This window comes from Garra rufa, chromosome 20 (assembly GCF_049309525.1).
Source record: "Garra rufa chromosome 20, GarRuf1.0, whole genome shotgun sequence".
NCBI lineage: Eukaryota > Metazoa > Chordata > Actinopteri > Cypriniformes > Cyprinidae > Garra > Garra rufa.
The window spans coordinates 4,485,391-4,508,037 of record NC_133380.1 but is presented as its reverse complement, the minus strand read 5'-3'; the positions used below and the strand labels follow the sequence as shown (position 1 = coordinate 4,508,037).

Below are 22,647 nucleotides of genomic sequence, written 5' to 3'. Positions count from 1 at the left end.
TGTAATAAATTTTAACAGTCATGGAAAAGTCATGAACACTTTTATAGTGAATATAAATTTCTCTGGTTATGCTATAAATGAAGTCGAAACCTCATATGAGCTGCAGGGCATTTTTTTATTTGTGTGCACACATACAGTATATAAAATATAATTGTTTACGTTTCTGAGTTCCAAGATTAGTACCTGAAATCAGCGTTTATATATTACTATAGTTTTTATTAATATTTTGTATTAAATTCTGTCTATCTTAACATTTATATTATTATTATTAGCAGTGTTTTAAGCAGTTATAAGTTTAGTAGTTTAAAAGCTTGACGCAGTTTTAAGTATGATTTAAGTTTAAGAAGGTTTGAGGTTTGAAGCAGTTCTAAATTTAAAGTAGTTTTAAGTTTGAATTGGTTTTAAAAATTCAATTTGATGTATATATTTTTTTTATTTAAAGCTGTTTTAAATTTGAAGTATTTTTTAAAACCTGAATTTTAAAGCAGTTTTAAGTTTAAAGTAGTTTAAAGGCGTGAAGCAGTGTTAAGTTTGATTTAGTTTAAAAGCTTCAAAGTTTGAAGCAGTTCTAAGATTAAAGTAGTTTTAAGTTTGAGTTACTTTTAAAAATTCAAGGTTTGAAGGCGTTTTAAGTTTGATGTAGTTTTTAAGTTTAAATGAGTTGTAAAAGCTTGAAGCAGTTTTAAGTTTGATTTTAGCTATCTATCTTTAAAAACATAGTTTATTGATATTTTAATATTTATTATGAATTTACCTATCTGCATTTGTCATTGTTAATTAATTTATCTATTGTTTCAGTTTTAGTAATTTTAGTACTTAAACTTACTTCAGTTAGTTGCGAAGCACGAATCTAATTTTCATTTAAATATTCATGTCTAATTTTTCTATTTCATTTCAGCTTTATTTCAATTAACAAAAACAATTTGTAATTGTTTTAGTTTCAATTTTAATTTTAGTTAACAATAAAAACAGTGCCTGACATAAACATCCCACACAGAAATGTAATATATGACTTATTTATATGTCACTGGTCTATACCAAAAGTGATATGCCATATATGTTATCTATAAGGCAATAATATCTATATGATGGTTTTTATTTATGGTATTACATTTGGTTTTAGGATGCATATACATGTACTTGACATATATGCCCCAAAAATGCATAACACATACATAATTCTATGGTCTACATTTATATGTTAATATATAAAATTGTTCCCATTTCTAATAGGTTTCATATACAATTATATATTTCAAGCTCACTGTATATAACAATAGTGAACCACCTTGTGCAGAATGATAACAGAACTTCAGGTCAAAAGTGTCTTTAACCAACTGTTGTCTCCATCTGTTTCCCTATTTCCTTCTCTTTAAACTCTGCACTGAAAAAAAATGATGTAGAAAACCATTTTTACTCAGAAATTGCAAGTAAACTATACAAAAAACTAGCTTGGAAAAATCCAGACCCTAATCTATTAAGATTAAGGGTCTGGCATCGAGCAATGAAAAGGGCCTAACTCGAGGGGCGGCACCAAGCATGCATTTGAAACTCTGACTGCACGCAATTGGATAACGCCAGGACCAATCACAAGCGGAGCGGAGCTAACTGATGGATTAAACTCTTGCCGTATCCAGTCGGCAAAACAGCAAAAACGTCCTTCTTGCAAAGGAACGATTCGAGCGCGGTTTTCTGTTCCTCTTTTATATGAAAAGCCAAGTCTAACTCGTTCATTGTAGCGGCCAAAGCCGTTTCAAACAACTGGTGTTCATCTGTAGCCATCTTTCAAAGCAGTGCTGTTTTCGATGACGATGACGAAATCATTTCGTTGACGCCACTTTTTTTCATGACGATAACGATACGATGACTAGATAAAAATGGCTCGTTGATGACTAAAACATGACGAGACGTGTGTGAGTTTTCGTTGACGAGACGAGAATAGACGAAAATGTTAGTGGGTGGTCCGTCAGACGTTTAAAATGCATGACATTTCCGCTTATTGTGCATGCCAATTAAAACCTAAAACGTATCTGCCGCTATGGCAAGCCATTTTAGCATTAAATACTCTTTGCCATACTAGTATGGCAAGCCATTTTAGCATTCCATCCTTGTTTGTCTTTTATGTTTTAAAACATTCCTTCATTATTGTAATTATTGGTGAAAATAGTCGATCCGGAAGCTCACATTGTGTTGAACTATAGATCTGCTATTTTCAGAACTTACAAGTGACACTACCCAACAGCAAAATACTTACTGACCTACATTAATTTGTTAAAAGACTACTTTTTCTCCTTTTTTGACTCAAACTAGACTAAAACCTTTTTGACTTTTCGTCGACTAAAATTTGACTAAAACTATCACATATAGAAGTGACTAAAATTTGACTAAAACTAATAAGCATTTTAGTCCAAAAGACTAAGACTAAGACTAAATCTAAGATGGTTGTCAAAAACAACACTGTTTCAAAGTTTACTAAATAATTCCAGACGTCGCAGCGCTGTCGTCATCAGCTTAGCTCGCCTCTGGCTACATCAGATACACCGATTTGATTGGTTCCCAGAACTGCTTACATAATGCAGTAACGTGCATCATTGCTCGAATTCAAATTGTGCTCTCGCGAGACCTCTGGATTTCCAGGGTACAAAAAAACAGCATTAAACAAAAAATTTATTTTGAAATGGACTGAAAGAGTATTTTCATACAACAAACTCCAGTGATATGTTTTATTAATTTATGTAAAAAAAAAAAAAAAATTTTTTTTTACAGTGTATCTGTCTATTGTTTTTGCTGCTTTAACGCTTTCTATCTTCCCCCTCCGATGCAGGCTACAAACCCTGTGACCCTCAGGTCATCCGTGATCGCGTGGCCCACATGGAGTTCTGCTACCAGGAACTGACCCAGCTAGCAGCTGAACGCCGCGCCCGCCTAGAAGAGTCCCGTCGCCTCTGGAAGTTCTTCTGGGAGATGGCAGAGGAAGAGGGCTGGATTCGTGAGAAAGAGCAGATCCTGTCCTCAGACGACTGCGGTAAGGATCTGACGGGCGCCGTGCGTCTCTTGAGTCAACACCGCGCTCTCGAGGACGAAATGAGCGGCCGAGCCGGTCACCTCCAGCACACTGTGCGCGAAGGTCAAGCTATGGCCGACGCCGGGCACTTCGGCGAAGCTAAGATTCGTGAACGTATCGCAGACGTCCAAGCCCAATGGGCCGCTCTGGAACAGCTAGCTGCGGTGAGGAAAAAGCGCTTGGAAGAGGCTTGCAGCCTTCACCAGTTCCAGGCCGACGCGGACGATGTCGACGCCTGGACTTTGGACGCGCTCCGAATCGTCTCCACCGCTGACGTTGGCCACGATGAATTCTCCACTCAAGCTTTGGTCAAGAAACACAAAGACGCGTCGACTGAGGTGGCTAGTTATCGCCCGGTGATCGACGCCCTTCACGAACAGGCCCAGTCCCTGCCTCCCGAACAGGTGCAGGCTGCGAACGTCAACGAACGGCTGGCGGGCATCGAGGAGCGCTATAAGGAGGTCTCGGAGCTCACCAGGCTGAGGAAACAGGCCCTGCAGGATGCCCTGGCGCTCTATAAGATGTTCAGCGAGGCAGATGCTTGTGAGCTCTGGATTGATGAGAAGGAGCAGTGGCTCAACAGCATGGAGATCCCAGAGAAACTGGAGGACCTTGAGGTCATTCAGCACAGGTGAGGGGTCAAGTCTCTATCTTTGTAGTTATATTAATCACACACTTGTGCCAATTAGTTGGGACTTGCTTAAGAAAACCTAGCCAGACAGTTTGAAGTGGTTTAAAAAGCTTGAAGATTCGAAATAGTTTGAAGATTTGAAGTATTTTTAAAAACTTTAGAATAGTTAAAGTTCAAGGTTTGAAGGAGCTTTAGCTAGTTTTTAAAAATTGAAAGCAGTTGTAAATTTTAAGTAGTTTTAAAAAACTTTTGTAGTAGTTCGGAGTAGTTTTAAAATTTCAAGATTTGAAGGTGTTTAAATTTGAATTTTAAAGCTTTTTTAAAAATTTAAGTAATTTTAAAAGTTTAAAGCAGTTTGAAGTTTATAAAGCTTGAATTTCGAAGGACCTTCAAGTTTAAATTAATTTGAAAAGTATGAGTTTCAAGTAGTTTTTAAAAATTTAAAGCAGTTTTAAGTTGTTAAAAACTTTTGAAGTAGTTTTAAAAATTCAAGATTTGAAGGCATTTAAAGTTTGACGTAGTTTTAAAAGTTTAAATCTGTTTTAAATTTGAAGTGTTTTTAGAAACTTGAATTTTAAAGCAGTTTAAAGTAGTGTTAAGTTTATAAATAGTTTTCAATGTTGAACTGTTTTGAAAGCTTGATTTTTTTTAAACAGTTTTAAGTTTGGAATAATTTAAAAAGCTCTAATGTTGAAGCAGTTTTAAGTTAATCTTAAAAGTTCAAGGTGTTTTAAGTATTAAGTTTTAAGTAGTTTTAAGTTTAAAGCTGTTTAAAATGTAAAGTATTTTTAAAAACTTTAATTTTAAAGCACTTTTAAGTTTAAAGTATATTGATTTTTTTTACTAGTTTGAAAGCAATTTGAAGTAGTTTTAAGTTTGCAATAGTTTTAAAAAGTTACATTTTAAAAGGCTTTTAGTTTGAAGCAGTTTTTAAAGTCGTTTTAAATTTGAATTTGTTTTAAAAACTTAAGATTTGAAGGTGTATTAAGTTTGACAGTTTTAAAAGTTTAAAGTTGTTTTTAATTGTAAGTATCTTTGAAAATGTAAATTTTAAAGCAGTTTTAAGTTTGAAGGCATTTTAAAAGTTTGAAGCAGTTTTAGGTTTGACTTAAGTTTCAAAAGGCCGACATTTGAAGCACTTAAGTTTGATGTAGTTTTAAAAGTTTAAAGCTGCTTTAAATTTGAAGTATTTTAAGTTTAAAGTAGTTTTAAAAGCTTGAAACTGTTTCAAGGTTTAAATTTTTAATATGCGCATTTTGAACCAATTTTAAGTTTGAAGTAGCTTAAAAAGCTTACATCTTGAAGTAGTTTAAAGTTAAAGGTAGTTTTAAAAGCTAAATTTCTTAAAAATGTGAAGCAGTTTTAAGTTTGGTGTAGTTAAAAAGATTGAAGTTTGAAGCAGTTTTAAGTTTGATGTAGTTTTTTTAAAGGTATTTTTACAGTTTTAATGTTTAACTGTTTTAAGTCCTTGCAGCCACTCAGAATTTTCTATTCGGTTGCTAGGCTATTCTGGCAGATGTAGCTTAAAAGCTTTAGGAATAGTTAGTGTTTGAAATTTTTGTCTTAATAATACATTTAAGCAGTAGGTCAGAATTTTGGCTTTCTCAAGCCGGCATAATTAGGAGCATTTACTGCAGCAGCTGTTCATGCTGAGTCACGCCGCTGGAGAACAGAACAGCAGTACAAATGAACGTCTGAATGTTCTCTGTGGTCGATAGCAGATTGAAGTCACTTTGGTGTGGTCACACATCACGTTGTCCATTTCTCAAGGACAAATTGACCCATATTGTAAAACATTATTATTCATTCATTATCATTTATTACCCTCCAGGTTTGAGAGTCTGGAGCCTGAAATGAATAACCAGGCGTCACGTGTGGCCGTTGTCAATCAGATCGCCAGGCAGCTCATACACAACGGACACCCCAGCGAGAAAGACATCAAAGCCCAACAAGACAAACTCAACACCAGGCAAGTCATAGCACTCTGAGTTGTGCCAAATTATTTATTTGTTTGTTCTGTTTCGAAAGCACAAATACCTGCTGAAAGTACTAGTATAGCTGGTGACCAGAACATGTGGAATACTGGTAGGTGGAAAAAAAAAATAAAAAAAAATAAAAATTAAATTACAATACTAAGATTTTTTGCAGTGTTTATTTCTTTGAAATAAGAATTATTACTATAGTAGTATTTCACTGTAAAATAATAACAATTTTATTATAAATTACACTATTTTTTCCATTTTTATAAAAACATTCAATTATGTAAATAAAATAAATTATTGACATATTTATGTAATTTTTTGTAAAAATTATGTAAATAAAAAAACAAGAAATATTACTATTGTAGTATATCACGTTATAATAAAAAAATCAAGCATTTAAGAAAAGCATAATAATAATAAAAATTTTATTTTAAAATACAATGCTAACATTTTTGCAGTCTTATAATAAGAAGAATAAAAAGACTTTTAAATTACAATACTAATGTTTTTGTCAGTCTTCATTTCTTCAAAATAAGATATATTATTATTGTAGTATTTCACTGTAAAATAAAAAATAAAGCATTTAAGAAAAACATAATAGTATTTTTCTTTCTTTTTCTAAACAAATTACTGTAATATTTCAGTGTAAAATAATTATTTATGAAAAATATTAATAAAATAATAATAATAGTTTTATTTTTAAATTACTATATTTTTAAATGTCTTAATTCATTTTTAATTACTAAATACTAAATTACTAAATAAATATCACTAAAAAACATGTAAATAAAAAATATGCATATAGAAATATCACTATTGTAGTATTTCACTGTAAAACCAAGCATTTAAAAAAATATAATAATAATAATAATAATTATTATTATTATTATTATTATTATTATTATTATTTGTAACAATTAAAAAAATAAAATAAAACTACTTAAATTCTTCAAACAGACTTGCGTTAAGGCAATGATCTAGGGAAGAGTTCAGAAAAAAAATCTGCTGCATTGAAGGTTCACAGAAGCATTCTCCATAATGGAAGACGATTGGAACAACTAGGACTCTAGAAAATGTCTGCCAGCCCCCATCCAAGCTGACAGAGCTTGAGAGGTGAAAAGGTGAGGCAAAGAATGGCAGAGAACTGCCAAATGCAGATGTGCAAAGCTTGTCACATCAGACCCAAAAAGACTTGAGGCTGTAAAGGTGCTTCAACTATGGACTGAGTTAAGGGTATGAATACTTATGCAATGTACCTATTTCAGTGTTTTATTTTTAATAAATTTGTAAAATTTGCAAATCTGGTTTTTGCTTTGTCATTATTATGGTGTATGGAGTGTAAATTGATGTGGGGAAAAACAAATTTAAAGCAGTTTAACATAATGCTGCAACAAAACAAAATGTGAAAAAAAAATTAAGGGGTATGAATACTTTTGCAAGGCACTGTATGACTGCTAGCTCCTTCCTCTACTCATTGAACACAACTTAACTTAACGTAACTGAACCATCTGAGCATGCTGGTCAACTTCCTTCAATAGATACACCGAGCATGTCTAAACTAGCACATAACCAGCAGGGATCCTGTAGGTAACAGATATTAAACTCCAATCTGATGCTCACCCGCAGGTGGAGTCAGTTCCGCGATCTGGTGGACCAGAAGAAAGAGTCCCTAAACTCAGCTTTGGGCGTGCAGAACTACCACCTCGACTGTAACGAGACCAAATCCTGGATCCGCGAGAAGACCAAAGTCATCGAGTCCACCCAGGAGCTGGGCAACGACCTGACGGGCGTAATGGCCCTCCAGCGCAAGCTCACCGGCATGGAGCGCGATCTGGCCGCCATCGAAGCCAAACTGGGCGACCTCCGCGGAGAGGCGGAGCGCTTGGCCGGCGAACACCCCGACCAGGCCAAAGCCATCACGGGACGGCTGGCGGAGATCACCGCCGTTTGGGAGGAGATGAAAGAAACCCTACAAAACCGTGAGGCGTCTCTCGGGGAAGCCAGCAAGCTGCAGCAGTTCCTCCGTGAGCTGGACGATTTCCAGTCGTGGCTTTCCCGCACGCAGACGGCCATCGCGTCCGAGGACATGCCCAATACGCTAGCCGAGGCCGAGAAGCTTCTGGCCCAGCACGAAGGCATCAAGAACGAGATTAACAACTACGAAGAGGACTACCAGAAGATGAGGGACATGGGCGAGATGGTGACGCAGGGACAGACGGACGCTCAGTACATGTTCTTGAGACAAAGGCTCCAGGCTCTGGATACCGGATGGAACGAGCTCCACAAGATGTGGGAGAACCGGCAGAACCTTCTGTCGCAGTCTCACGCCTATCAGATCTTCCTCAGAGACACCAAACAAGCCGAGGCCTTCCTCAACAACCAGGTAACTTGGTTTTACTCTTAAAAATAAAGCTTCTTTAGAGTTTTTTAAAGAAAAAAGGGTTCTTCTATGGCATCACTGCTAAGAAAATGAGAAATGTTACCATTGCAATTAAAAAATTACTATAGAACAACAAACATGTACTGTAGTATTTAAGAAAAAAATATTTTAAATGACAATACTAATATTTTTTGTCATAATTTATACATTTTTTTCGTTTTTATGATAATTGCACTAAAGCCATATTGCAATTTCAGTTTACTAAATGCAAATATTAATTAAAAAAAGGAGATTTTACTATTGTAATATTTCACAATAAAATAAAATAAATAGTATTTAATAGTAATATAGTACGTTTTTTCTTTAAATAATTTCACTATGCTCTATACACACTATATTGTGATTTTGTTTTGCTAAATAAAAATGTTAAAAAAAGACATTTTATTATTGCAATATTGCACAGTAAAATGAAAAGTAGTTAAAAATTTTGGTTTACTAAATAACAATGTTAAAAAAAAATGTGTTGTAATATTGTACAGTAAAATAAAAAGTGTAGTTATTTAAGACATTTTGGTTTGCTTAATAACATTTTTAAAACATTTCACTTTTCATTTCACAATAAGATTAATAAATGAGTATTTAATAGTTAATATAGTATTTAAAATTACAATACTATTTCTTTTAAATTACCTTTAGCCAAATTGTAATTTTGTTTTACTGAATAAAATGTTTTTAAATAAAATGTGTTTTATTATTTTACAGTATAATAAAAATGTAGTATTTAAGAAATTGTTTTACTGACAAAAAAAAAGTTATTTAAGACATTTTGGTTTATTAAATAAAAATATTAAACAAAATAAGAGATTTTACTATTGTAATATTTCACTATAAAATTTTAAAATGAGTATTTAATAGTAATAATAGTATTTAAAATGACAGTATTATTTTTTTATTTTATAAATAATTACACATATTGTGATTTTGTTTTACTAAATAGAAATTTTAAAAAAAAGTTATTGTAATATTTCACAGTAAAATAAAAGTATTTAAGAAAATTGTTTACTAAATAAAATGAAATAAAAATAATTATTTATAAATTACAATAGTAATATTTTTTCCTGTTTTAATTTCTTCATTTTCAAATCATATTTTTGATATCTGCTCTAAGCCATATTGTGATTTAGTTTTTTGTAAATAAAAATGTTTAAAACAAGGCATTTTATTATTATAATATTTTACAGAAAAATTTTAAAAATCATGTTTTTAAGAAATGTTGGTTTACTAAATGAAAATATTAAACAAAATATACGATTTTAGTATTGAAATATAAAATTACACTATTAAAATACTATTTTTTTCAATATAATTACACTTAGCCGTATTGTGATTTTGTTTTACTAAATAAAAATGTTAAACAAAACAAGAAATTGTACTCTTGTAATATTTGTATTATTATTAATAATAATAATAATTATTATTTTTAAAAGTTTAAACAAAAAGTTTAAGCTTCGTCTGAGCGATTTATTCTATATCTTTCTGTAGGAGTATGTTTTGGCCCACACCGAGATGCCCACCACCCTTGAAGGAGCCGAAGCTGCTATTAAGAAACAGGAGGACTTCATGACCACCATGGACGCCAATGAGGACAAGATCAATGGAGTGGTGGAGGCCGGAAGGAGACTGGCCAGTGACGGAAACATCAATGCTGACCGCATCCAGGAGAGAGCAGCCTCCATCGACGACAGGTAACACAACACATGCAATTAAACAAATAAAAGTGAAATAATAGATAGAAAAGTCAACATCAAACATCTAACCTACAGGCATAAGAAGAACCGTGAGGCAGCCGTGGAGCTACTAATGAAGCTGAAGGACAACAGAGACCTGCAGAAGTTCTTGCAGGACTGCCAGGAGGTGAGCTGTTATTATTGAGAAACTATTATAGTTTCTGTTAATATTTTGAATAAGGTTCTATTTTATATCTTCATTTTATTTGCAGTTCGGCATTTTTAGTATGTATTTTTTTATATGTCTGACATAGAATTAAAATGTATACATAATTAAAAATGTAAATTAAAAAATGTTATCTTTTATGTATCTTATTTTATCTTATATCTTATTTTATTTCAGTTAACATTTATTTTAATTTCTTCAGTTTCAAATCATATTTTTGCTCTAAGCCATATTGTGATTTTGTTTTTTCTAAATAAAAATGTTTAAAAAAAAGACATTTTATTATTGTAATATTTTACAATAAGATTAAAAAAATAAGTATAGTAGTTAATATAGTTGACTTGACTGTTTTGTGTCCTCTGTTCAGCTTTCTTTGTGGATCAATGAGAAGATGTTGACAGCACAGGACATGTCCTACGATGAAGCTCGCAACTTACACAGCAAATGGCTCAAACATCAGGCCTTCATGGCAGAACTGCAGTCCAACAAAGAATGGCTGGACAAAATCGAGAAGGTCAGTTTTATGCATTCAGTAATTCCTTAAAGCATTGTATGGTATAGCATTAACATTTAGACAATATGCCTTATAAGACTCAATTTAATCAGAAAGGAAAATGCATTGTTTTGTGAGATATTGATCAATTCAAACGTTCAGATATTACTGGAAAGCAAGACTTTTATGATATTTAGTAGAAATGTGTAAAAGCATTAGTTATCATATAAATCAGCTATCATAAAAATCACTATTTTTAATGATTAGCTGTTGGAATTAGTCTCTTTACATCATGGAAGCTTGTTTTTGCCATGAAATAAAAAATAAAAATCACAATTCTGACTTTTTCTCACAATTTTGAATTTATATCTCACAATTTTAAAGTCAGAATTGTGTTGTAATGAAGTCGTAATAAAGTCGAAATACTACGAGAGTAAAGTCTAAATATTACGTGAATAAAGTAGAAATACTAAGTGAATAAAGTCAAAATACTAAGAGAATAAAGGCAAAATATTTTTTAAATAAAGTCGAAATACTTCAAGAATAAAGTTGAAATATTTCGAAAATGAAGTCGAAATGTTACGAGAATGAAGTCGAAATGTTACGGGAATGAAGTCGAAATGTTACGGGAATGAAGTCGGAATGTTACGGGAATGAAGTCGAAATGTTACGGGAATGAAGTCGAAATGTTACGGGAATGAAGTCGAAATGTTACGGGAATGAAGTCGTAATGTTACGGGAATGAAGTCGAAATGTTACGGGAATGAAGTCGAAATGTTACGGGAATGAAGTCGAAATGTTACGGGAATGAAGTCGAAATGTTACGGGAATGAAGTCGAAATGTTACGGGAATGAAGTCGAAATGTTACGGGAATGAAGTCGAAATGTTACGGGAATGAAGTCGAAATGTTACGGGAATGAAGTCGAAATGTTACGGGAATGAAGTCGTAATGTTACGGGAATGAAGTCGTAATGTTACGGGAATGAAGTCGAAATGTTACGGGAATGAAGTCGAAATGTTACGGGAATGAAGTCGAAATGTTACGGGAATGAAGTCGAAATGTTACGGGAATGAAGTCGAAATGTTACGGGAATGAAGTCGTAATGTTACGGGAATGAAGTCGTAATGTTACGGGAATGAAGTCGTAATGTTACGGGAATGAAGTCGTAATGTTACGGGAATGAAGTCGTAATGTTACGGGAATGAAGTCGTAATGTTACGGGAATGAAGTCGAAATGTTACGGGAATGAAGTCGAAATGTTACGGGAATGAAGTCGAAATGTTACGTGAATGAAGTCGAAATGTTACGGGAATGAAGTCGAAATGTTACGGGAATGAAGTCGAAATGTTACGGGAATGAAGTCGAAATGTTACGGGAATGAAGTCGAAATGTTACGGGAATAAAGTCGAAATGTTACGGGAATAAAGTCGAAATGTTACGGGAATAAAGTCGAAATGTTACGGGAATAAAGTCGAAATACTAAGAAAATAAAGTCAGATTTGTGAGAATAAGGTCAAGGTGTTTTGAGAACTTCTCTTTTACATCTTGCTATAAACTGATTTTTAAACCTGAGACTTTGACATTAAAAGTACCAAAAGCACAAAGCTTATTGCTATTGGCAACTTCTCATGGTGCTCTCAATCCGGGTTATTTGCATGCGTATTATAGGCTATACTCTCAAAATATTAGAACTTTATTTTCTACGATTTAAATTCGCGAAACATTTTGACTTTATTCTCGAAAATATTTCAACTTTATTCTTAAAATATTTCAACTTTTTTCTCATATTTCGAGAATAATGTTGAAATATTATACGAAAAAAGTCAGACTTTAATTTTTTTGTAACGTGACACTAAATGTCATATCTAATAAACCTGCCATTGTATATCACAAATATTTGACAGATTGCTTTTGTTAGTCTTTGTAAGGCACTCAGGACAAAAGCGAATGCTAAATGCATGAATGTAAGTGTAATTTCATTACATTTAATGTAATGTCATTCTCTGTCTCTGCAGGAAGGGAAGCAGCTGGTCTCAGAGAAGCCAGAAACAGAAGCCGTAGTAAAAGAAAAGCTGGCGGCGCTGCAGAAGATGTGGACCGAACTAGAAACCACGACTCAGACTAAAGCCCAATGTCTGTTTGACGCAAACAAAGCCGAGCTCTTCACCCAGAGCTGCGCTGACCTCGACAAATGGCTGGTGGGTCTGGAGGGTCAGATCCAATCGGACGACTACGGCAAAGATCTGACCAGCGTCAACATCCTGCTCAAGAAACAACAGGTTTGAGATGATCAGAGCTGACGGCTGGGTTTATATGGTGAAGGACGAGTCTAACTCTTCTCTTTTGTGTTCAGATGTTGGAGAACCAGGTGGAGGTGCGTCAGAGGGAGGTGGAGGAGCTTCAGTCTCAAGCTCACGTGTTGAGACAGGAAGGAAAGGACACGGACGAGGTGGATGGACGCCGGAAGGTGGTGGAACTGAAGTTTCAGGAGCTGCTGGAGCCGTTGCTGAAACGGAAGGACTTCCTCATGGCCTCTCGTGAGATTCATCAGTTTAACCGTGACATGGAGGATGAGATTGTAAGTTTGGGTTGTAAATATGTGTTGGAATGTTTAGCTGTTCTTGTGTTTAACTTGTTGTTTCTCGACAGCTTTGGGTTGAGGAGCGAATGCCTCTTGCTACGTCAACAGACCATGGCCACAATTTACAGACCGTTCAACTGCTTATCAAGAAGAACCAGGTAATGTGTTACGATGTGCTCAAAATATCTCATTTTTAAATTATTGTTTAGAAACAAACACAAATTAGAGCTGTTTTAGATCAGTGCTTCATTCAGACACATTATATGTGTTTATTTATACAACACTCTTCTAAAGTTATGGGATTTTTATGGAAAAAAAAACTTTTATTAAGCAAGGATGCATTAAATTGATCAAACATTGATAATGTTAAGGGTTTAAATTAAACTAAAATTTGTTAAACCTAGGGTTGCAAAATAATTTGTCAGACACTTTCCAAAATTTCCAAAAAAAATCCTGAATATCTAAAAATATATATATTGAAATATGGAAGAAAAAAAATTGCTGGGGTTTTAATTTAAATTTAATTTAACTTAATGTACTAAAATAACTAAAACTAAAATTTAAATGAAAATGAATACAACTATGACTAAAAATTACAAAAATACAACAACGACAACAAAAACATTTAATTTAGCAAGAATGCATTAAATTATTATTAAAAAAACATGTATAGTGTTAAGGGTTTAAATTAAACTAGACTCTGGGTTTAACCTTAAATTAAAACAATAAAATTAAAATAAAAAGATTTTTGTTATTTGAAATAAGCTAAAAAATAAAATAAAATAAAATGGAAAACAGATATATTTGAAATCTTTTAATTTTTTTTAGTTTAAATTACACTAAAATTTGTGTTAAACCTAAAATGAAAACCATAAATATTATAAATAGCTGGTTTCTAATTTTAATTTAATTTAACTTGATGTACTAAAATAACTAAAACTAAAATTTAAATAAAAATTAATACAATGTTTAAAAATAAAAATCATAGAAATGTTTTTTGAGCAGCAAACCAGCATATTAGAATGATTTCTGAAGGATCATGTGACACTGAAGACTGCGGTAATGATGCTGAAAATCACAGGAATAAATTAGATTTTAAAATATATTCAAATGTAAAACAGTTATTTGAAATTGTAATAATATTTCACAGTATTACTGTTTTTACTGTATTTTTAATTCAAAAGAGACACATCTTACTGACCCCAAACTTTTGAACTGCTTGCTGTGTGTTGTCACAATAATTTAGGCTGTTATTGCACATTTATTATTCTTTTAAGTACAGGTTTTTAACACACACTTACTCAGTGTCCATATATCCACAGACATTACAGAAGGAGATCCAAGGCCATCAGCCGCGTTGTGATGACATATTCGATCGCAGCCAGAGCATCCTGAAGGCCGACAGCCCCAACGTGGAAGCCATCCAAGCACGTCTGTCCGATCTGCAGCGGCTGTGGAGCCTGATCATCCAGGAGACAGAGAAACGGCACACCAGACTCGAGGAGGCCCATAAGGCCCAGCAGTACTACTTTGATGCAGCTGAAGCTGAAGCCTGGATGAGCGAACAGGAGCTCTACATGATGTCTGAAGAGAAGGCCAAGGTCTGTTACATTTACATGAATGAAATCTGGAAATGACAGTTTTGAGATTATAGGCTATTTTGCTTTTGGCTTTTAGACTAGTGGAAAGAAAACATCTTATTTTAGTACAAATGTCCTAATATACTATGATTAATTAAGTGTGGAAATATGGTGATATCTATTAGATCAGCTGTGTAGTGTTGCTTAATTCAAGATAATGTTCACTTTAGCAGAAATATTTCTATGCCGCTTTTCTGAAATGTTGCACTTGTTCTTCTCAGGATGAGCAGAGTTCAGTGGCCATGCTGAAGAAACACCAGATCCTGGAGCAAGCGGTGGAGGACTATGCTGAAACTGTGCACCAACTGTCCAAGACCAGCCGAGGCCTGGTGGCTGCCAACCACCCCGAGAGGTACAGAACGCAAACACACATTGTTCACAATTATATCATCTGAATCTGCGTCTCGTTTCAACGCTGAATCTGATATTGACATTGATCTTGTTCTAAATCTACATATGGATCTGATTTTTACCGTAAATCTGAATCTGATTTTGGCTGTCTGAATAAAACTTGAACTTTGATTCTGAATCTGGATCTGAACCTGTTTTTTACTCTAAAACTGACTTTGATTCTTAATCTGGATTTAAATATTAATAGGATTTTTAATCTAATTCTAAAACTGACTGATTCTAAATCCGGATCTGAATCTGATTTTGGCTCTGACGCTGGCTGAATTGATTTAGAAGCTGATTCTAAATCTACATATAGATATGAATCTTTTGCTCTGAAACTGACTAAATTTAAATGTTAAATGTAAATTTTGACTAAATATGAATCTGGATCTGATTCTGCTTTTGACTAAAACTCTAAAACTAAATTTGATTCTAAATCTGGATTTAAATATTAATCTGATTTTGGCTCTAAAACTGAGACTGACTTTAATTTTAAATCTGTATTTGAATCTTACTCTGACTTTGACTCTAAAATGGACCGATTCTAAATCTAGATTTAAACATTTATCTAAATTTGTCTCTGACTCTAAAACTTTGATTCTAAATATGAATCAGTTTTTCTTCTAAAACTGACTTTGATTGATTGTAAATCTGGATTTAAATATTAATCTGATTTTGACTCTAAAACTGAGTTTCATTCTAAATCCAGATTTAAATCTGATTTTGACTATAACTCTGAGACTGACTATTAGTTTAAATCTAAATCTGTATTTGAATCTTAGTATGACTTTGCCTCTAAAATGGACTGACTCTAAATCTAGATTTGAACATTAATCTGATTGTGACTTGATTCTAAATCTGAAACTGAATCTGTTTTACTCTAAAACTGACTTTGATTCTAAATCTAGATTTAAACATTAATCTAATTCAGACTCTGACTCTAAAACTTTGATTCTAAATCTGGATCTGAATCTGTTTTTTCTCTAAAACTTGGACTTTGATTCTAAATCTGGATCTGAATAATAATCAAATTTTTAATCTAACTCAGAAAAAGACTGTCTCTAAATCTGGATTTGAATATAAACTTGGGCTTTGATTCTAAATTTGGATTTGAATCTGAATTTGACTCTAAAGCTGACTTTGATTCATAAATCTAGATTTAGATTTTTAATCTGATTTTGACTCTAAAATAATTTACTTTGTTCATCTATATTTGAACGTTAATCTGATTTTGACTACCTCTAAAATTTTGATTCTAAATCTGGATCTGAATCTGTTTTTACACTAAAACTGACTTTGATTCTAATTCTGGCTTTGAATATTATTCTGATTTATATCTCTAAAACTGATTCTTACTTTGATTCTAAATCTGGATTTGAATGATTCTGCCTTTAAAACTAACTTTGATTCTAAACCTGGGTCAGTGTCTCATTTTGAAACATTCTAACTTTGACATTGATTTTATCTTCGCTCTTCTGTCTACATTAACATCTTATACTGACCATTTCTGTTTATGATCTTGACCAACTCAATAAGTCTTCTTATGTGTCTGTGCTGCAGTGAGAGGATCGGCATGCGTCAATCACAGGTGGATAAGCTGTACGCTGGACTGAAGGACCTATCAGAGGAAAGAAGAGGCAAACTGGAGGAGAGGTTCCGCCTCTTCCAGCTTAACAGGGAGGTGGATGATCTGGAGCAGTGGATCGCAGAGAGAGAGGTGGTGGCTGGATCTCACGAGCTCGGACAAGACTATGAACACGTCACTGTGAGTCCCAAAATTGAATTCTAACACACTTTGATCTGCAGCTACCTTAAAATGTCAACATTTTCATTTCAGGGTTAAGGTTAGACTGTGCTAATTAAATGAGGCTTAAATTAGTAAATATACAAAATGCTATCTAATAAATGCATTTGTGTTCTTCTATCATAGATGTTGCAGGAGCGCTTCCGTGAATTTGCTCGCGACACAGGAAACATCGGTCAGGAGCGTGTGGACGGCGTCAACCGCATGGCTGACGAACTTATCAACGCCGGTCACGCCGACGCCGCGACTGTGGCCGAGTGGAAGGACGGTCTGAACGAGGCCTGGGCCGATCTGCTGGAGCTCATCGACACACGCACGCAGATTCTTGCAGCATCCTTCGAGCTGCACAAGTTCTACCACGACGCCAAGGAGATTCTGGGCCGCATCCTGGACAAGCATAAGAAGCTTCCAGAAGAGCTGGGCCGAGACCAGAATACAGTGGAAACCTTGCAGAGGATGCACACCACATTTGAACACGACATTCAAGCTCTTGGGACGCAGGTATGTCGGTCAGATTGTGAAACACACACAGATAATAATACACTTATAATAATAAACATCTGTTAGCTAAAATAAATAATGTGTGTGTGTCAAAAATTATACTTATAATTAAGATTTGATATATATATATATATATATATATATATATATATATATAAAATCTTAATTATTCCAAACTATATATCAAAGTATATATGCTTTATTTATTTATTTATTTATTTATTTATTTATTTATTTATTTATCTCTCAGAGAGAGAGAGAGAGAGAGAGAGAGAGAGAGAGAAAGAGAGAGAGAGAGAGAGAGAGAGAGAGAGAGAAATAAATAAATATAGCATATATACTTTGAAATATAGTTTGGAATAATTAAGATATTTTTTTATGTTTCTTATGCTCACCAAGGCTAAAAAAATAATATAAATAATTAAAATAAAAAATACTTTTTCAATTGTAATGTTATAATCTTACTGTTGTTAATGTATTTTGGATCTATTTTTTGACTTTCAAAAACAAAAAAACGAAATGATTTTAAAATGTTGTAAAACGCATAGAATTTCTTTAATAATTATATAAATATTTATTTATTTTTAAGATTAATTTAATTAATATTATGTTTTAAAAGTATAAAATATATTATTTAAATTATTAAATTAAAAATTATATAAAATATAATCATGAAAAAATATAATTATATTTTAATATATAATTATGTGCTCATCAAGGTTGCATTTATTTGATCAACTATACAGTGAAAATAAATTACATTTTATTATAATAGAAAATACTTTTTCATTTGTAATATCTTCCAGTCATCCTGTTGGTAATGTATTTTTAATCTATTTTTTGACTTAAAAACATAGAAACAAAATTATAAAAAAAGTGTATACAACGCATTAATTATATAATTAATAGTATATACATTTTAGAGTAATTCAAACATTTTTTTATATTTATATAAATATTTACTTAACTATAAGAAAAAGTATTCATTTAAAAAATAGATTAATTTAATTAATATTCAGTTTAAAAAATATCAAGTATATTATTTAAATTATTTAATTACAAAGATAATCAAATGTAAATATAGTAACAAAAAATATAATTATATTTTAATATATAATATATAAAATGACATTCATATTATATCAATTAAATAGATTTATTTAATATGTAGTTTATATGTAAATATCGTTAATATTGTTTGAGCATGCTCTCCTCAGTAAAGCCCTTTCTCAAATGACACAATATGGACTCGTCTCACAGCCGCCGTTTGTGCATCATTAACTTCTGAAGGTAAACATCCTGCTTTACGAGTCCAAAATTGCACAACAAAGAAGTAAATTAACCGATTTAATCGGCTAAATCCACTGTCCAAGACTCTTCACTTAATTAATGGATCTTAAAATTTTATATCTCTTGAATTTTCCTCCACTAATTGAGTCCTTTAAGCATCAATTGCTGCGTATTTCAGATGTTTTACTCACTGCTGCCCCCTGCTTGTGTCCTCAGGTCAGGCAGCTGCAGGAAGACGCCGTGCGCCTGCAGTCAGCGTATGCTGGAGACAAAGCCGACGACATCCAGCGGCGTGAAGGCGAGGTGCTGGAGGCCTGGAGGAGTCTGCTGGAGGCCTGTGAGGGCCGAAGGGCGCGGCTGCTGGACACCGGAGACAAGTTCCGCTTCTTCAGTATGGTGCGGGACCTCATGCTCTGGATGGAGGATGTCATCCGCCTTATCGAGACGCAGGAGAAGCCCAGGTGTGTGGTTCTACCCTGGCTATGCTTATTGGTGACAATAATGCTGAAAATGTGCCTGAACTTTAGTTAAATCTCATTTATTTATATATATATATATATATATATATATATCTATCATGTAATAAAAATGTATATACAGGTGTATTTTTATTTTTAGATATATTTTTAAAATATATACCACAGCATTGTGCAGATAAATATAAAATATATATACAATTCTAAATTTAAATAAAAAATATAATTAATAAATTAAATATAAATATTAAAATATCACATATGTGACCCTGGACCACAAAACCAGTCATACGGTTAAATTTTACAAAACTGAGATATATACATCATATGAAAGCACAATAAATAAGCTTTCTATTGATGTATAGTTTGTTAGGATAGGACAATATTTGGCCGAGATACATCTATTTGAAAATCTGAAATCTAAGGGTGCAAAAAAATCAAAATACTGAGAAAATCACCTTTAAAGTTGTCCAAATTAAGTTCTTAACAATGCATATTACTAATCAAAAATTACATTCTGATAGGTTTACAGTGGGAATTTTACAAAAAATCTTAATGTAACATGATCTTTACTTAATTTCCTAATGATTTTTGACATAAAAGAAAAATCAATAATTTTGACCCATACAATGTATTTTTGGCTATTGCTACAAACATACCCCAGCGACTTAAGACTGGTTTTGTGGTCCAGGGTCACATATATATATAATAAAAATGTATATAAAATTCCAAATTTACATAAAAAATAAAATCAATAAATAATAAAATAAATATAGAAATTAGAATAGCACATATATACATATAAATATATATAAATATATTTATTATTCTTCAGGGACGTGTCGTCTGTGGAGCTTCTCATGAACAACCATCAGGGCATCAAGGCTGAAATCGATGCCCGTAATGACAGTTTTACGGCCTGCATCGAGCTGGGCAAATCTCTCCTGGCAAGGAAACACTATGCATCAGAGGAGGTGGGTACCATCTGCAGGAACCATTGAAGAACCATCTTTAGATATCTCGTTCTAGTCCTTCATGTGCATTTACCTCTCCCACAGATCAAAGAGAAGTTGTTGCAGTTGACGGACAAGAGGAAAGATATGATTGACAAGTGGGAAGACAGATGGGAGTGGCTTAGACTGAGTGAGTATTATGGGAACTGGCTCAAAACTCTGGTGTTATGAATAATTTTGAGGTTGCCCTGTATTTGACATGTTTTTTTTTTTTTTGTTGAAATCTTAAAAAAAAGACTAGCTAAAATAACCTTTTCGCCTTATTTTGACACAGTTTTGTATCTCGATGTTTATATATATATATATACAATTAAAATAGAAATAATAAATTATAAAAAATACACATAAAATTCACAAACAGATTTTTATTGATATATATATATATTTTTTTATTTATTTTGAAATATATATTACAGCACGGAAAGGTATTTCTTATATATGGCATCTTTTTTAATAATTAAAAGTATTAAATACAATTAATCTTTTATAATATTTAGTATAAAATTAATATGAATGCCTATTTATTTATTGTTATTGTATAGTTAAATTAATATGAAACTAAATGTATAAATATAAATAATGTATTTATCTTAACTTATTATGTATTATTTTATCAATTAAATACATTTAATATATTAATATTAATATAAAATTAATACAATGTATTTATATTAATCTATCAAATGTATTCATTTAATAAAAAAATATTAAATACAATTAAGTATTGTTTTCTAAAATAAAATGATACAAATGAAATGGCTTTATGCTTAAAATAAGCAAATTGCTTTTAAATTAAGATTCGATTTTTTTGTGTTTTGTTTTAAGCAAAAAAATTGAGTATTTTTCAGAAAACAAGACTTAATATAAAAAAGTAAATGTATTAATATAAATAAAATATTTGTATTAATATATTATATGTATTGTTTTAGTAAACCAATTGAATATATTGGAATAATAATATAAAAGTTATGTAATTTATTAATATAAATTGTATATTTATATTATTTCTTTAGTATAAAATGAATGTAAATGCATATTTGTTTATTGGTATTGGTATTAATATAAATAATGTATTTGCATTAATGTATTACATGTATTATTTTAATCATTAAAGCCAATTTTTAATTTAAAAAATGCAGTCGGACAGATAGTTTACGTAATTGACCGATTTACAAGATATACTTATTTCAGACCTTATAAAGGGAAGTGTGTAAACGGATGTGGGCAGCTTGTGCTTTAAATCATTGACACTGACTTCCCCTTTTGCTGTGTTTGTGCAGTTTTGGAAGTGCACCAGTTTTCACGGGACGCCGGCGTGGCAGAGGCGTGGTTGCTGGGACAGGAGCCGTACCTGTCCAGCAGAGAGTTGGGACAGAGTGTGGACGAAGTGGAGAAGCTGATCAAGCGTCACGAAGCGTTCGAGAAGTCAGCCGCGACTTGGGAGGAACGTTTCTCTGCGCTGGAGCGACTGACTACGGTAAGAGAGCGAGAGAGAGTGTAGAAAACACCCAGAAGTGTGTGTGTGTGTGTTAGTGGGATGTCATTGCTGAACTTCTCTGTTCATTCTGGTAGTTGGAGTTATTGGAAGTGAGAAGACAGCAAGAGGAGGAAGAGAGGAGGAGGAAACCGCCCACGCCAGAGCCGGTCCAGGCGCAGGACGCAGAAACACAGCAAAGGTAAAAACCTCGCACACACATGTACCACAGCAAAGCGCGGAACTATAGATGTAATAGAAAACACGCGACATGCCATACAGATGTTTTTCTACACTATCAGGTAATGTGGTTTTGTAAATATTCAGTGCGGTTTCATTTCCTGATGTTGAGTGATGTTTAGGTTTGTTTAGGTTTTTAAGAAGCAGTGTTCTTAAAAAGAGTACTCTAATGTATTTCTATCAATTTATTAAGTATTTTAGTAAAATGTTATTAAATATATTCATATAAAAGTAATTAATTATAATATTAATAATAATAATATAAAAATATAATTGATTAATATAAGTAATATTTTTCTTCATATAAGAAAAATATTACAAAATATCACAAAAAATATTGATATGATATGCTTATATTAGTATTTTAAGTGTTATTGTAGTAAAAAATAATTAGTGGCTTCATGCTTAAAATAAGAAAATTGTCTGCCAATAAGGTCAGAAAATTATTCTTGTTTTCCTTTTAAATTATGATTATTTATTGGCAGATTTTTTTCTTTGTTTTAAGCAAAAAATTCACAAAATTGAGTCTTAAGACTTAATATAAAAAATTACATGTACTGTATTAATATAAATAAAATACTTGTGTTCATATATTATGTGTATTATTATTTTAGTAAACCAATTTGATATATCACAAAAATAATATAAACGTTATATAATTTAATATATTATATATATATATATATATATATATATATATATATATATATATATATATATATATATATAT

The 22,647-nt window shown here is 32.4% G+C and overlaps 1 protein-coding gene across 1 annotated transcript in view; it reads left to right on the top strand.

Moving 5' to 3' along the window:
• sptbn1 (spectrin, beta, non-erythrocytic 1) overlaps positions 1-22,647 on the top strand; it is a 47,235-nt gene that overhangs the window by 11,620 nt on the left and 12,968 nt on the right. Inside the window, exons 11-28 of the mRNA XM_073825922.1 lie at positions 2,825-3,695; positions 5,527-5,664; positions 7,304-8,060; positions 9,600-9,802; positions 9,881-9,971; positions 10,378-10,524; positions 12,521-12,784; positions 12,859-13,083; positions 13,155-13,244; positions 14,409-14,687; positions 14,948-15,078; positions 16,680-16,884; positions 17,050-17,424; positions 18,931-19,175; positions 20,026-20,164; positions 20,249-20,333; positions 21,484-21,680; positions 21,776-21,879. Coding sequence (XP_073682023.1) covers positions 2,825-3,695; positions 5,527-5,664; positions 7,304-8,060; positions 9,600-9,802; positions 9,881-9,971; positions 10,378-10,524; positions 12,521-12,784; positions 12,859-13,083; positions 13,155-13,244; positions 14,409-14,687; positions 14,948-15,078; positions 16,680-16,884; positions 17,050-17,424; positions 18,931-19,175; positions 20,026-20,164; positions 20,249-20,333; positions 21,484-21,680; positions 21,776-21,879 — 4,546 coding nt within the window. The remainder of the gene's footprint in view (positions 1-2,824; positions 3,696-5,526; positions 5,665-7,303; positions 8,061-9,599; positions 9,803-9,880; positions 9,972-10,377; positions 10,525-12,520; positions 12,785-12,858; positions 13,084-13,154; positions 13,245-14,408; positions 14,688-14,947; positions 15,079-16,679; positions 16,885-17,049; positions 17,425-18,930; positions 19,176-20,025; positions 20,165-20,248; positions 20,334-21,483; positions 21,681-21,775; positions 21,880-22,647) is intronic.